The following is a 15,002-nucleotide window of genomic DNA, read 5'->3' on the forward strand; positions in this document are numbered from 1 at the left end:
TCTACTATGCAGTCAAACTGAAGAGTATTCATGGTATCCTTTCCCTAATCAGTACTGTATACTAGAGAAAGAATGACATATTCTCAGTATCTGACTCTTTCAATTTTCAGTTAACTATCTGTTTCCATCTGCTTTCATTATTTCATCATCCCTCTCCTTCATTTCAACATATTTTCATAACATTACATTTCCCAAATTTATAGCTAACACTATATATTTTTAAAAAATTTAAGATTATACATATTTAAAGCTAGATCAGAAAATTAACATGTCCTTAAAGTATGTCAGAGGGTGAGTAATTGATGGGAAAATTCATATAAGCCAAGAATTCTTTTTTTATGTCATGGACCCCTTTGACATTCTGCTACTGTCTCTGGACCCTTTCTCTGATTCATGTTTTTAAAATAATTAGGATAATAAAGGAAACCAATTATATTGAAATACAGTTTTCAGGGTTTTTTAAAAATTCATAGGCTTTCAGAAATTTATTATTAAACTCTTTCAGTGGATCCCAGTTATGAAGGCCGTTATAGTTAATATTTGTTATATACATAAAAATATGGCTGTATTATAATTCATATTTATATCATATAGCCCTGTTGTAATTAATGTGTTACATATAATATAATGAAAATTATATCCATTATACATGGAATTATGTATGTCAATTAATAATTAATATTTATTTGTGAATATAAATTTATATTATTATATGTAATGAGAAATGAAAATGGATATTAATTCTATATAGTTAAGAGAAAAAAGTGAATGTGATTGCGCAACAATCCAAAAGCAAATCTATAGAGAGGCAATTTTTCATGCAATAAGAATCCAGAGAAAATAGAGATAAGTGTGAGCTAGAGTAGAGTGATTGGGCTGAACAGGGAAGTTAACACTTGGCATGATTCTCCAATGATGTGAAGACTTGGGTAGGCTAAGTGAAAGAAGCAGAACTCTACAGAGAGAGGGGGAAGGTCAGAGCAAAAGAAAAGGAAGCGTGGGATTCCTATTCCCAGAATAAGGTGGAACATGCCTAGATGGAGCAGAGGTTAGGGAAGGGTAGAAAGTTTGGCTGGGGACAGAATCCTGAAAGATTTTGAAAAGCAGATAGGAGTTTGAACCTAATATGCTAGCAACAGAAAGAACTTGGGAATTTGAGGGGAACTTTCTATAGCCTGTTACAGAGGAAACTTTTGAAGGGTTGGTCTATACAGGCATCCTTCAAAGATATTGTGGGTTCAGTTCCAAATGACCACAATAAAGTGAGTTATGTGAATTTTTTGGTTTCCCAGTACATATAAAAGTTATGTTTACGCTATACATGGTCAATTAAGTGTGTGAAAATATTTGATCTAAAAAATGTACATACTTTAGTTTGAAAATACATTATTGCTTTTTAAAGATGCTATTAAAAACATTTTAGCAGAATGAGTAGCTTAGTGAAAGTGATGGCTTAGGAAGATTATCCTGGCAAGGGTGTACAGGTTTGACTGGATGAGATGGAACTGACATTAGAGAAACCAGCTAGAATGATGTTGTAATAATCCAGGTGTGTATGGTGATGGAGGTCTCAACTAAGGTGGGTGAAGCAACAGTAAAGAGGAAGACAGTAATTCGAGGGAGAAATTCCTTTTTTATCTCAAGCAGTGCTACTTGATCAGGAAGAGTTGTGTTCAAATCCAGTCTCAGTTACTATTTGGGTAACCCTGGGCAAGTCACTTAAGCTCTAATCTGCTTCAGTTTCCTTCTCTGTAAAAGGGGAATAATAATAGTACCTACCTCCTAGGGTTATTACAAGGATAGAGTGAAATGAAATTTATTAGACTTTTCAAACTGTAAAGTAATAGGTAAATACCAGTCATCCTTTTTTGCTTGATATCCGATGTCCACTGGGGATACCCAATCCATAGATTTCAATACTCCCAGACAAACGTAAATTTACTCCCTTTAGGATATCTTTGAAAACTGTGGCAAAATGTCAAGTTGTTCCTCTATACTTCTATGCTCCACTCCACGCTTCTCATGCTTTTCAGCTCTTTTTTCTGTATTGTCTTCCCCATTAGAATGATAGCTCCTTCAGGTACTGGCATTCTTTTGGCTTATATGTGGATCCTGAGCACTTAGTGGAATGCCTAGCACATATTAAGAACTCAATAAATGCTTGTCACTTTCCTTCATTCCTTCTTTCCTTACAAACCGCCTAAAATAGTAAGTTGGGATAAAGTCATATTTTTCCCTATGTAATAGAAGAGCAAGTTGTAGGAATAAGAAAAAAAGCTAATAATTACCATTTTAATGATTCATTTTTAAAATTCCTTTTTCACTTATCTAAGCAGGAAATTCTCCCCACTAATGGTTATAACAGAGAGCCCTCTCACACATCCTGGCTACATGAACCTGGTTAGCCTCTCTAAGACTAAATTGTAAAAAGAAACAACAATAACAACAAAAAAGTTTTGATCTGTTCCTCAACTAGAGTTCTGGTCAATGAAGAAATCACAGCTTCAATCCAAAATATGAAGGCTATTATAAATATAGGTCTAATGCCTTTTCACATTAATCAGTCCATTGTTGAAACAGTCCACAGAAGTTTAATTGAGTTATTTGTTTTTGCCTTGTATTGCCAGAGCTTAATGAAGGGCCTAGCACGCAGTAGGCACTTAATTAACACTAAATGACTTACTGAGCTGGTCTATTTTTCTCTCAATAGGAAGAAACCCAGTTCAATTCCTGTTCTAATATTATGTTATATCTCCAATATTCAATGAGAATTATGCTTGATTAGGTTCATTTATCTAGTATTAGTCTATCTGAAATTCTTTAACTGTTTACTCTCATCCCAAAATAATACAATGACATTACTTGGCATTCTTTCTAAGGAACATTTGTGAAAGTGGTTATCCAATCAATCATTGTTCTTCCTCCCCTGCCTATAAAATGATGAGGATCTCTGTGATGCATACAAATACACTATATCCTCAAGAATATGTAATTCTAGACTTACCTGGTCCTTCTCTGGTTTGTCAGAAATGTCATTCAAACTTGAAGAAGTCAAATTCCTAGGAGTCATAGCTGGGCTACCTAGAAGGATAGATAAGGTTGAGCTCCAGTTAAAACATCTTTTATAAAAAACAATGAAAGACAAACACTATAAATATGTATCATAAATACTATTATTATAAGATGATGGTAGTAATGATGATGATGATGATGATGACTTTAGCTAGGATAGTTTGCCCAAGGAATGTTCACGTTGATAATGAGAGGCTCAGAAATCCCCACTGTTTTAAATTGATCACTCTATTGCAAATTTGAATAACATGGAGATAGATTTTAAACAATGATACATGTAAAACCCAGTGGCATTGCTCATCCACTCTGGGAAGGGGGAGGGAAAGAACATGAATCATGTAACCATGGAAAAAGATTCTTTCTTTCTTAATTAATTAAATTTAATTTTAAAAAAAGAAATTCCCATCATTCTATTCTTATTACCTGATTCTGTGCCAGAAAGTCCCAAATTAAGCAAATGGTTGGTAAACTGGCAAAGTTCCCCTGCTTTTCTTTGATATTTTTGCTTCTCCCCAGGCTTTATCCCATATATTCAGCCAGCCAGCAAATTTTATCAACTTTTCTCTTACAAAACTGCTTGGATATACCCCCTTCCTCTCTGTCTTAGAGCCATTAACTTGTTCTCTCTCGGTTTTGTTTCTGGCCATCTCTTGCCTGAATCATTAAAAAAGTTTAATGACATAGTGTTTTCCAGAAGGTTGACTCCAGAAAATGAACTTTTGATCATGGTAATTCATTCTGCCTTGGTGAAAGGAAGCACCCAGGCTGATGAAAACATGAACCTTCATTGCTGGGTTTTTTAAGCCTACCTGCTGTCTTAGAAGAAGAGCAGTAAGGGCTGGGCAAGGCGGTTAAGTGACTTGCCCAGGGTCACACAGCTAGGAAGTGTCTGAGGCCAGATTTAAACCCAGGATCTCCCATCTCTAGGCCTAGCTCTCTCTCTACCCAGTGTTATATTGAATCTCTGGGAGCTTGAAGTTCATTCAATGATTGACAGATAAGTCAGTTGGATAGAATGTTCCCAGGGAGGCATGCGAAAGGCAGGAGGGGGCAGTTGAGAACCCTGAGCAGAAGTTCTGGGCCTTGGACCTGAGCTGAGGCGAGAGATCGGTGGATCCTGGTCTTGGAGTGAGAGGGTGCAAACATCTCTCTGCAAACTCTTCCTGTACTTGAGATACCGTTATCAACCTGTACTTGACCACCATCTCTGTGTCTATTGCCCCTAGATATTAGGAGTTTCACCATCTTAGCTATCTAGGCTTCCCAGGGCCTGGGAGGGATCCGGGAAGTGGGCAGGAGACGAAGAAGAGGGTGGAAAGGGTGGATATATCTCACCTGTTAAGGCTAAGATCTACAGAAGAAGCTGAAGATTTCCCAGCAGTTTACCTACTCTGGTTTAGTCCTGGCCAGGTTGAACCAGAGGGAAACTAACATTCTTTCTTCATTTACCAGCAGTTGGGAGTTTCATTAGTAAAAATTAAAGTATGGTCTCCAGTACCTCAGTTCTTTATCCTTATCCTTCTTATTAATATATAAAGTTTAAAGTACCTCCTAAAGCAGTTTCAAAGCTTGTTTTGGGAAGGGAGACAACGCAGTTAGAATATCATCGCTATCCCAGCTGAAGAGCCCATATCAATATATCAATTAACCCCAGGTGGGTCCTGAAGGGATAAACCTCTTTGACCTGAAGGATCCTGCCTGGGCAACTGTTATAAAGGAGAAGTGCCAACTTATTCCTCTCTGTACATCATTTCTACCTCCTCAAATAGATACAAGTGACCTCCCTTAATTATAACACCAGCTGCCCCCAATACATGGACCTTTTGAAGCCCTGAAGAAAGTGCATATTAGTAACCTATTTCCAACACTCTGTACCATCTCATGTGATCTTTATAACAACCTCACATGGAGGCAGGTGGTAAAAGGATGATGTCCATTTTTTAGAAGAAAGACTCAGAGGGGTTGTGATTGTTTAGGGCCACACCAGTTTGTGTCATATCCTGGATTTGAATTAGTGCCTCCTGATTGTATATCTCACGTTCATCCACTTTATTGAAATTCTGCTGAGAAAAAAAAAGCTTGAGTTGACTTTTCCACCTTTGATTTTACTATTCCTTTCTTTGTCAGTGAAGAGGCCACATTCTTGAAATATACTATGTATACTATCCATAGAATATGTACACTTTGTATACATGTACCTACATCTCTAAGAGAGATGGTATGATGGAGTAGAGAAGGCACTGGATTCAATCAGGAAGACCTGAATTCAAATCATGCTTTGCATCCTACTTGCTTAAATATCTCTGTGCCTCAATCTGTAAAATGAAAGAGTTGGATTCAATAGTTTCTAAATCTATGGTCCCCAAGAACCTCATTCTCAGCTTTAAAGAAAGTACTTTAAGAAGCTTACTTGAGGCTTCCTCACTCTCCCTTTCTTCTCTTCTCCACTCATTTATCTGGATAATAATACTAATACTAACTACTCCTATTTCCTGGGGTTATTTTGAGGATCAAATGAGATAATCGTGGGGTTTGAGGATGGTTTTTGTTTTTTAAAACTCTTACCTTCTGACTTAGAATCAATACTATGTATTGGTGCCAAGGTAGAGGGGTGGTAAGAGCTAGGCAATAGGAATAAAGTGACTTGCCCAGGGTCAAACAGCTAGGAAGTCTGAGATCAGATTTGAGCCAGGGACCTCCCATCTCTAGGGCTGGAATTCAATCCACTGAATCACCCAGCTGTCGCCTCAACTGACATAACTGTAAAGTATTTAGGACTTTGGCACATAGTAGAAATGTTTTTAGAAATGTTGTTGCTGTTGTTGTATTATTAATATAGCTATCACTTATATGGTGCTCTAAAGTTTTCAACATGCTTTATAGATATCATCTCATTCAATCCTTTATTTTAACAGCCATGGAAGATGAATGCTATGATTACTCCCATTTTTATGAATGAGGAAAATGAGATAAGTTATGTGACTTACCCCGAGTGATACACTAAGAAAGAGTCCATGACTAGATTTGAATTCAAAGTCTCCTGAGTCCAGGTCCAGTGTTCTACTTACTGTACCACCTAGCTGCCTCTAGGTAAAAAATGATCATCAAGATTATTGGTTTGGAACACATGTGCCGGGCCTAGCAATACAGTGGTTCAAGCTAAAATGATTTGGTGAACCATCATTAAATGATATCCCCTCTAAAAATAAAATCAACTTGAAAATGAAGAGATCATTCAACTGGAGGGGAGATAAGAGAAATCTAAATACCTGACAGTGAATCCCTAGTACAGACCATGTTGATCAATAAAGTCTTGTACTTTAAGTCCGCAAATGAGCCTCCGATATTTAGGTTTACCAAGCAAAAGAATAACTTTTTCAATTTAGGGGATTTACACTCTTTCCTACCTCCTACCCACAATGCACACATAAGGTGCTGAGTAATGCATTCGTTATTAATCCCAATGATCCAACTCAGGCAGGCATTCCAAACAAGAGGTCAAGTGTTGCAAAGTTAGAACAAAGCTTCACATTGGCTTCCAGAAAAATCTTCAAGCTAAAGGCCTAAGTTCTTTCAAGGTGAAACTCATTCTTCTATTGCACAAGTACAAAATGTCTCCTTAGCACAGCAAATCTTTAGGGAATATAATTCCTCTTTACTGCACAATCAGTAAAGTTATCATCTCCTAGAGGATATGGCAATCCAGGTTTATAAAGGCTAATTAAGTTAGAGATAATGCTTTATGCCCTCCTTTATTTCAGAGAGTAAACATAACCTTGAGATCTTAAGTTCAGTTCCCTCATAAAACTATAATCTGGCATTTTAAAATACATTTTTCATCCTATGACAATGAAAATAAAATGTGAAAAGCCCATTAACTGGTGGCCACACTTGAGTCCTCATGTTAGCACTTCTTCTCATATCAGTTCTGAATTGCTACATGGCCCAAGTCCTGAAGCTGGGGCCATTTGAAACTGAAGTTGGGAAATGAAATATATCTGAGGAACTGAAAATTGGAAGCTTATTTCAGTAATCATGCAACCTGGGGGGGGGGGTAAATTCATCAGTAATCTCGTAGTTAAACTACATAGTAAAACTCCCTTTCCCTTTCACAAAATCAAAGGAGCCATAAACACCCATCAGTGAGTAAAAGGACAGAGCTGAAAAGAGGTGGGTGTCCTGTTTTGGCTGCTGTCCCTGATACTATCAGGATTAGTAATGGGGAAGGCTGAGGGCACTGGGCTAGCAATTGCCCTAAAGCCTTCAAGGTCACTGAGAAAGCCTGAAGACTATTTATTGGCTTACATTTCCTACTTTGTCCCTCACTCCCTTAGCTGATCCCAGATGTCTCTCGTGGAGGCAAACTCTTCCTTCGATCTTTTCAATGACGTTGGGTGAAGGAGAGCTGCCAGATCCCTGAGACAGGTCCAAAGAAGGATAGCTCTGATCCCTTAGCAATCTCCAGACCTCTTAGATAAGTTTTATAAACCAAGTGGCTTCAGAGAATAAGAATAGCTAATATTTATCTAGCACTTTCTGTAAAAAAGACTGTAAAAGCACTTTCCAAATATCTCATTTCATCTTCCTAACTTTGAGAGGTAGGGGCTCCTGTTTAGTTGTCTTTCAGCTGTGTCTGACTTTCTGTGACCCATTTGAGGCTTTCTTGGCAAAGATACTGGAATGGTTTGCTATTTCCTTCTCCAGCTCACTTTGCAGATGAGAAAACTTAAGCCAGTAGGGTTATGTGACTTGCCCAGGGTCACATAGCTAGTTAAGTGTCTGAGGATATAGTTGATTGAACTAAGGCAGTGGTTCCCAAACTTTTTTGGCCTACCACCCCCTTTCCAGAAAAAATATTACTTAGCCCCCTGGAAATTAATTTTTTTTTAATTTTAATAGCAATTAATAAGAAAGGCAAATGCACCTGTGGCCATCACCGCACCCCTGGATCGCTGCAGCACCCACCAGGGGGCGGTAGTGCCCACTTTGGGAATCACTGAACTAAGGTCTTCCTGACTCTAATCCCAGCACTCAATCTATTATACCACCTAGGTTCCTAGGTGCTTTTAGTATTCCCAGTTTACAGATGAGGAAACTGAGGCAGAAGTTGTCTAAGGTTACATGTCTATAGTAAGGTTATATTTTTCAATTAGTACCTGAGGCAAGATTTAAACTCAGGTTTTCCCAGCTCCACTGGACCAACTCACTGCAAAAGAGCAATATAAAGATTGAGGGCCATGATTGAGAAGGGGGGGTCCCAGAAGGCAATGAATCACAGATATCCTTTTAATAGTGTTCCAACAATTTAGTTTCATAGGAGATCCTTTGGTCTTGAGTTGAAAGGGGCTCTTATAGGCACACTCTCTAGACCAATTCCTTCATTTTATAGCTAAAAACTATAAATATAAAGTGACTTACTCAAGATGACAGAAGTAATACTCATCAAAAGTGGGATCAGAACCCAGGACTTCTGATTACAAATCCAGGGCTTTCTCCATTGTTCCATGTCTCTCATTTTCTGTTTCTGCCTGGGTCTCTCTGTTTCTATCAGTCTATCTTTGACATTCTGACAGGAAGCCTCCACATGTCTCTAAGGCTAGTAACATAGGAGATACTGACAAACCCAAAGACCCTGCTCATCAACCTGGAAGCTCTGGTCTGTGCCATTTCTACCAGAGTGAGTTCACTCCTCTTCGGACAGCATGGTGGCCCCTTGTTCCTTGGGCTCTCATTCTCTTAATGCCAGACTTGGTCCAAACATCAAATGGCTTCTATCCCTATTGCAGCTCAGCATGTGATCCACCAGCCTCAGGATCCCCAGGAACAAACCACCAGTCTTGTCACAGTGCTTTTCTTCCTTAGACCAGGGAGGGCACCCTTCTTGCCAATCCCTTTCAAGTGTGAAGTTTGGCAGATCAAGGTGCTTCCACAGGGACAGAGTGAAGATCTCCCTCCCTGGCTAATTAATTAAAGTGACAACCCATTTCCTCCAGTCTTGCAGAAAGCAGGGCACAAATCAGGTGTAGGCTTGTTTCCTTTGCTTCTACAGCATTTTAAGTGACACTGGGAAACCTGCCAAGCGAATAAATACCCTTGCTGAACACCATCATGGTACTTAACTCACAATTAACCAGACTACACTGAAGGTCAAACTTTACTCTTTAAGATAAATGGATAGAGCAGTGGACTAGAGTCAGGAAGGCCTGAGTTCAAATCCAACATTAGACACCTACTAGAGGTGTGACTCTGGAGAAATCACTTAATATATCTCAGTCTTAGTTTTCTCATCTCTAAAAAGGGATAAGAACAGCCCCTACCTCACAGGCTTGTTGTGAAAAGCCACTGAGTTAATACATATAATAAAGTGCATTGAGAACCTTATGATGCTCTATAAATGCTAGTTATTATTATTGCTATCTTCACCTGTGTTACCTGTTCAACAGCATGACATGTAGAAGAAAAGAAGAACAACTCTCTCTCCTCCTTTCTCTCTTCCCTCTGCCTCTCTCTCTCTCTCTCTTTCTCTCTCTCTCTCTCTCTCTCTCTCTCTCTCTCTCTCTCTCTCTTTCTCTCTCTTCTTCTGTCTTCATCCTCTCTCTGTCTCCCACTCTCCATTCCCTTTCTCTGTCTGAGACAGAAAGAGAGAGAGAGAGAGAGAGAGAGAGAGAGAGAGACAGAGACAGAGACAGAGAGAGAGACAGAGAATTTATGAGCTTTGAGATTAGTCCCAAATTCCTTCATGGAAACTCTAGTCCAGAGAAACAGATTTTTTTTAGCTCCAAGTTACTATTCTTTCCACTGTATTTCACTGCTGCTTTACAGGTAATTATTATTCATATTTCATAAATGGAGACCCCGAAGCATGAAAGAATCATTATTAGAAGTCCCTTCAAAGGTCTAATTTTCTCCTCCAATTGCCTCACCTTAGACATGGGGATGTGGGGGAAATGTCATAGCAGAACTGGACCTAGAACTCAGTTCCTAGTGTGATGCTCCTTCAACTTGATTAGCACTTTGTTCAATATCTGAGGCAATAGTAATGTCAAGACTGAGAGCTTTTCCCACACTGCTCTTTCTATCCCAGTGTCCAGCCTCAGACCAGCTGAGTGTCAGTAGCATTCTTTCCATTGGAATATTTATCCAAGATGAACTCATTAGACTCTGCTGTGGCTCTTCTTCCAAATACTGTCCTGAACAACAAAAATAGAAGGAGAGGTCTGCCTGAAACCTAGGGCCTAATGAGTCCTTTTAGCAGCCTGTTAGAAGGCCCGACTCAAAGGAGAAGGGAGTTAAAAGTCCAAGGATATTCTAAGTTAAGATGATATCCAATTATTACAAAGTGCTGAGTAGCATTTCTTTTAGCATTTTAAATTTTCAAAAAATTATTGATTTTTTCACATCATCTTCGTTTCCAAATATATCCCTCCTCCACACCCATAGAGCTATCCCCCAGAAAAAAAAAAAGACTTTAAGAGAAATAAAAATCAATGTAGCCAAACTAACTGAAAAATCAACGAAATCTGACAGTATGTGCAATGTTCCACACCCACAGTCCTCCAAATATCCTCCCAACATCCCCATCCCTGAAAAGAAAGGAGATTCACTTCTTATCTCTCCTTCCTAAACAAGATGGTCATTTAAAAGAGCATTCCATTTCTTCGTTTCCCATCCTTTCAATTTGCTCTGTCATGGGGTACATTGTTTTCCTAAATCTGCATGTGGATTTTCTGTAGCTTTCATGTCCATCATTTCTGAGCAAAATTTTAATCTTCTTTGAGAAAGGTGGTGTATAATAAATGCCTGAAAGGGACTGAATTGGAGGAGATTCTCTCAAAAATCAGTCACCTAAAGTTCTTTGAATAAATCACTGTTTTCTCTTGAAGGCTGTTTCTAAAGGGAGTATTCTGTTAGAGCTCCCTGATGGGGATGGCAGCTTTGGGAAGGAGGTGAAAAAATTCCCACTGCACCAATGTAAACATCCTAGGCAGTATTCCATTTACATGAAAGCACACCTTCTTTTGCATTTTGCTATGTACTTTCATTTCATACCCATAAAAACGTGGTGTACTATACTATCACATATTTCATATACACATATATGTATATTTGTATATATACAGATATAGATATAGATACATACATGCAAGTATGTAATTACTTGCTATTTTATAGATGAAGAAATTGACGTTGTGAGAAGTAACATAACCAAGCTAATAAATGCTCTAGTCAGAATGTGAACTTCTAATCCAGGTCCTCTGCCTCTAAACACAGGCCTATGCCACAATGATTTTCATTCCCATGAATGTGTCATTCTCAGCTAGACTTCTCAAGTTTGTTTATTCTTTAACTATAAAAACTCTGAGGAACACAATTTTTTACCTTTTATTGATATTTTTTTTATATCTCCTATATGTCCCAATAAAAATCTTCCCCTTTACCAAGAGCCCAAGGAACTTAAAAAAAAGATTTTAAAAAATATTCAGCACTAAAACATTAAATAAATCCAAACAGAGTTTCAGACCCATAATCTCCAAATTCTGCAAAGAAGTTATATTTGTTTGGGTAGCCAAGGTTATAATTTTATAGCATTCAGTTTTGATTGTTGTTGTTATTGTTCTTTCCATTCATATTGTTTAGACTACGTTTCTAGTTCTGCCTTCTTTATTTTGTGTCAGTTCATATAATTCTTCCCAAGCTTTTCTATAGTTTCATATTTATAGTTGCTTACAATACAGTCATATTTCATTGTATTCAGAAATTCAGAATTTGGTTAACCATTTCTCATTGGGTATGCATGGGTCTGTTTTCTGTTCTCTATTCCTACAAAAAAATCCTGCTATAAATATTTCAGCGCATAATGATTTTTTCTTTTTAGTGTTAACCTCCTTGGGATATATGCCTAGCAATGAGATAACTGGGTCAAAGATACGGACACTTTACATACTTTGGAGGAAAATTTCAAATTGCTTTCTGGAATAATTAGACCAATTCACAGTTCTACCACAAATCCTTCATTATTGGCCATTCCTATCTTTTGTCATTTTTTGCAGGTTGGGGAATATACAATATTATCTCAGAACTGTTTTGATTTGCATTTCTCTTATTTATGATATGAGGCAGTCTTTGAAATGGCCACTAATAGTTCCTAAATCTTTCGAAAACAATGTGTTCATAGCTTTTGAATAGTTTTTATATACACATTTGTGTTGGCCCCCTATCTGTCTCAGCCATGAGACATTTATCAAATATATATATTATACAAAGATTGTTTTCCCTGGTCAACTCCTTATATTCTTTTCTAAGTTGAGTTAATTTTGTCTATACAAGTACTTTTCAATTTCATAACTCATATGATTTTACCTTTTGTGATCATCTTTATCCATTATTTGGTTTAGAATTCTTCCCCTAAACCATAATTATCTAAGTTATCTGATCTGGTAATTCTAATTTTTATTATACATATATGTATATATTATAGTTAGACATCTATTTTTTAGCTTATTGAGGTAAGTGGCACAGAAGAGTAATATAAACCCATTTCTTTCCAGCTTCCCAACAATTCTTGCCAAGTAGAGAGGTCTTGCCTAACTAATTTATATTCCTAGATTTATCAAACATCATCTTAGAATTCACACAAATGCCTTACAATTAGCATTTCACAGAGAAAATTTGCATCTTCCTTTATGCCCCCCAAATCTTTAGGCATCAGAGTATTACCTGAATAAGATCAGAAATTTTATTAATTAGAAAGGACCAGTTAGCCCCCTCCCTCACTGATATAGATAAAGAACTGAGACCCAGAGTGATTGGACCTGGCCAAGGTCACAAAAGAAATCACCAGTGTGTAAACCCAGATCTTCTTCCAAATTCAGCCTTCCTTTCCCTTTACTAGCCTGTCTCTCATAAATCCTCATATTACTGTTTCCTAGCCATAGGAAAAGTAATTTATGAGTATGAAATTCCAAGCATCCAGACAACTCAAAACTAATTTCATCTTCAAAGTAACAATTTGGCAGGTACACATTGTCTCAGAGAGAAAATATTTACTGTGCAAAATTTGAAAATATTATTCTCTGTAGCACACATGTAGCTATTGATAAATCTGGCTAGCAGTCTGCAATCATTTCTATTAAACACACTGAAAGACATGGAAAGAACTTACATCATGGGATATTTTATAAGATGAGGTATTTTAAATGTAATTATGTAAATGATGTAAATGCACTGTATATAAGCCAGGCATTGATATAAATCAGTGATTCCCAAAGTGGGTGCTACTGCCCCCTGGTGGGTCCTGTGGCGATGCAGGGGGACAGTGATGGCCACAGGTACATTTATCTTTCCTATTAATTGTTATTAAAATTTAAAAAAAATTAATTTCCAGGGGGCTAAGTAATATTTTTTCTGGAAAGGGGGCGGTAGGCCAAAAAAGTTTGGGAACCACTGATATAAATGAACCATGGATTTCATTCAAAACAGATTAAACACCATAGGGTTTGGTCTAAAGGATTTAAAGGGGAATATTACATAGAAAAATAGAAGCCATTAACAATGCATTACAATAGTATTATATCTGAGATTTTGTGAGTATCATGAAATTCAGAGTTTCTAATAGTCAGTAACCCAAAATAAAATAAAAATAGCAATTGAAGGTCTCAGAATGTATTATAAAAGATAATATAAATCAGGTGAGCAATCTAAATAAGAATAAAAACAATCAAATTCAATACCTGAGTGTCTGATAAACCTAAGAATTGTTCTTTATGCAAGCCACTCCATCTCCTGACTGGGCATTTCTATTGCCTCTCTCCCATTGCTTGGAATGCTCTCCCTCCTTATCTCTGCCTCCTGACTTCCCATCCTTTCTCCAAGTTAAAGTCCTACCTTCTTCAAAAAGATTTTCTCAGTCTACCTTAATCTTAGTGCCTCTGAAATAATTGTTTGCATATTATCCTCCCTAGTTAGAGTACTCCTTGAAAGGAAGGATTGAGGTTTTTTTTGGAGGGGGCAGGAGGGCTTTCTTTGTGACACTTAGCTCAGTGTCTTACATGTAGTAGGTGTTTAATAAGAACTTGTTGGCTTGAGGATGGATACAGTATATGACAGGAACTTCTGGTAAACTAGAAAGCAGTTTGCTCCCTACCCCCAGGCCCCGAAATGGTTTAAACCAGTATATTGCACCATCTGCCATTAATTAGTTAAATGGAAACTCCAACTCAAGTCTAAAAAGTCACTTTTTTTTTTCATTGAGAAAAAAGAGGTAGAGGTAGCTTTCACAATTATGGTAAGGGGAGATTTCTTAACAAAATAAATCTAGAGGAGTTCATGAAATATTTTTTAAAAGACAATTTCTATTTCATGAAATTGAAAGGTTTTTACTCAAACAAAATAAATGCAGTTGTAATGAGAAGAATTGTCCAATGGAGGAGGTGAAGATCTTTGCATCAATTACCTCTGATATTCTGATGATATCTCTGAACTGATGATATTCAAGAAAGATAGGAAATTAACATAAACTCAGAGACCAGGAGACATTCCCCTATAGATACATGGTTAAAGAATATGAACAAACAGTTCATGAAAGAAATGATAAGTACTAATATCTATATGACAGGCCCTCCCCATTGACTAATAACAATCTGAAGTTTCCTTTCACATCTTATATCCCAAAATGGCAAAAGGTTATGGGAAGCCAGACATAGCAATATATTAAAGATGGAGCTATGAATGGGATTTACTTTTAAAAGTTACTAAAACATCTGTACCTTTTGATGTAGAGATCTCACCAACAATAAGACAGTAAGAAAGTCACTATATATATATATATGCATATATATATACATAAAATATACATACATCTAAAAATGTTTATAGCTACCCTTTTTGAGTAACAAAGAAATGGAAATAAAGTATATGACAATTAATTGGGG

The 15,002-nt window shown here is 37.2% G+C and overlaps 1 protein-coding gene across 1 annotated transcript in view; it reads right to left on the reverse strand.

The window, feature by feature from the left end:
• Positions 1-15,002, reverse strand: part of SLC4A4 (solute carrier family 4 member 4) — a 378,919-nt gene that overhangs the window by 162,183 nt on the left and 201,734 nt on the right. Inside the window, exon 8 of the mRNA XM_044681601.1 lies at positions 3,005-3,081. Within this exon, the coding sequence (XP_044537536.1) occupies positions 3,005-3,081 (77 nt within the window). The remainder of the gene's footprint in view (positions 1-3,004; positions 3,082-15,002) is intronic.

Source organism: Gracilinanus agilis, chromosome 6, assembly GCF_016433145.1.
Source record: "Gracilinanus agilis isolate LMUSP501 chromosome 6, AgileGrace, whole genome shotgun sequence".
In the NCBI taxonomy this organism is placed as follows: domain Eukaryota; kingdom Metazoa; phylum Chordata; class Mammalia; order Didelphimorphia; family Didelphidae; genus Gracilinanus; species Gracilinanus agilis.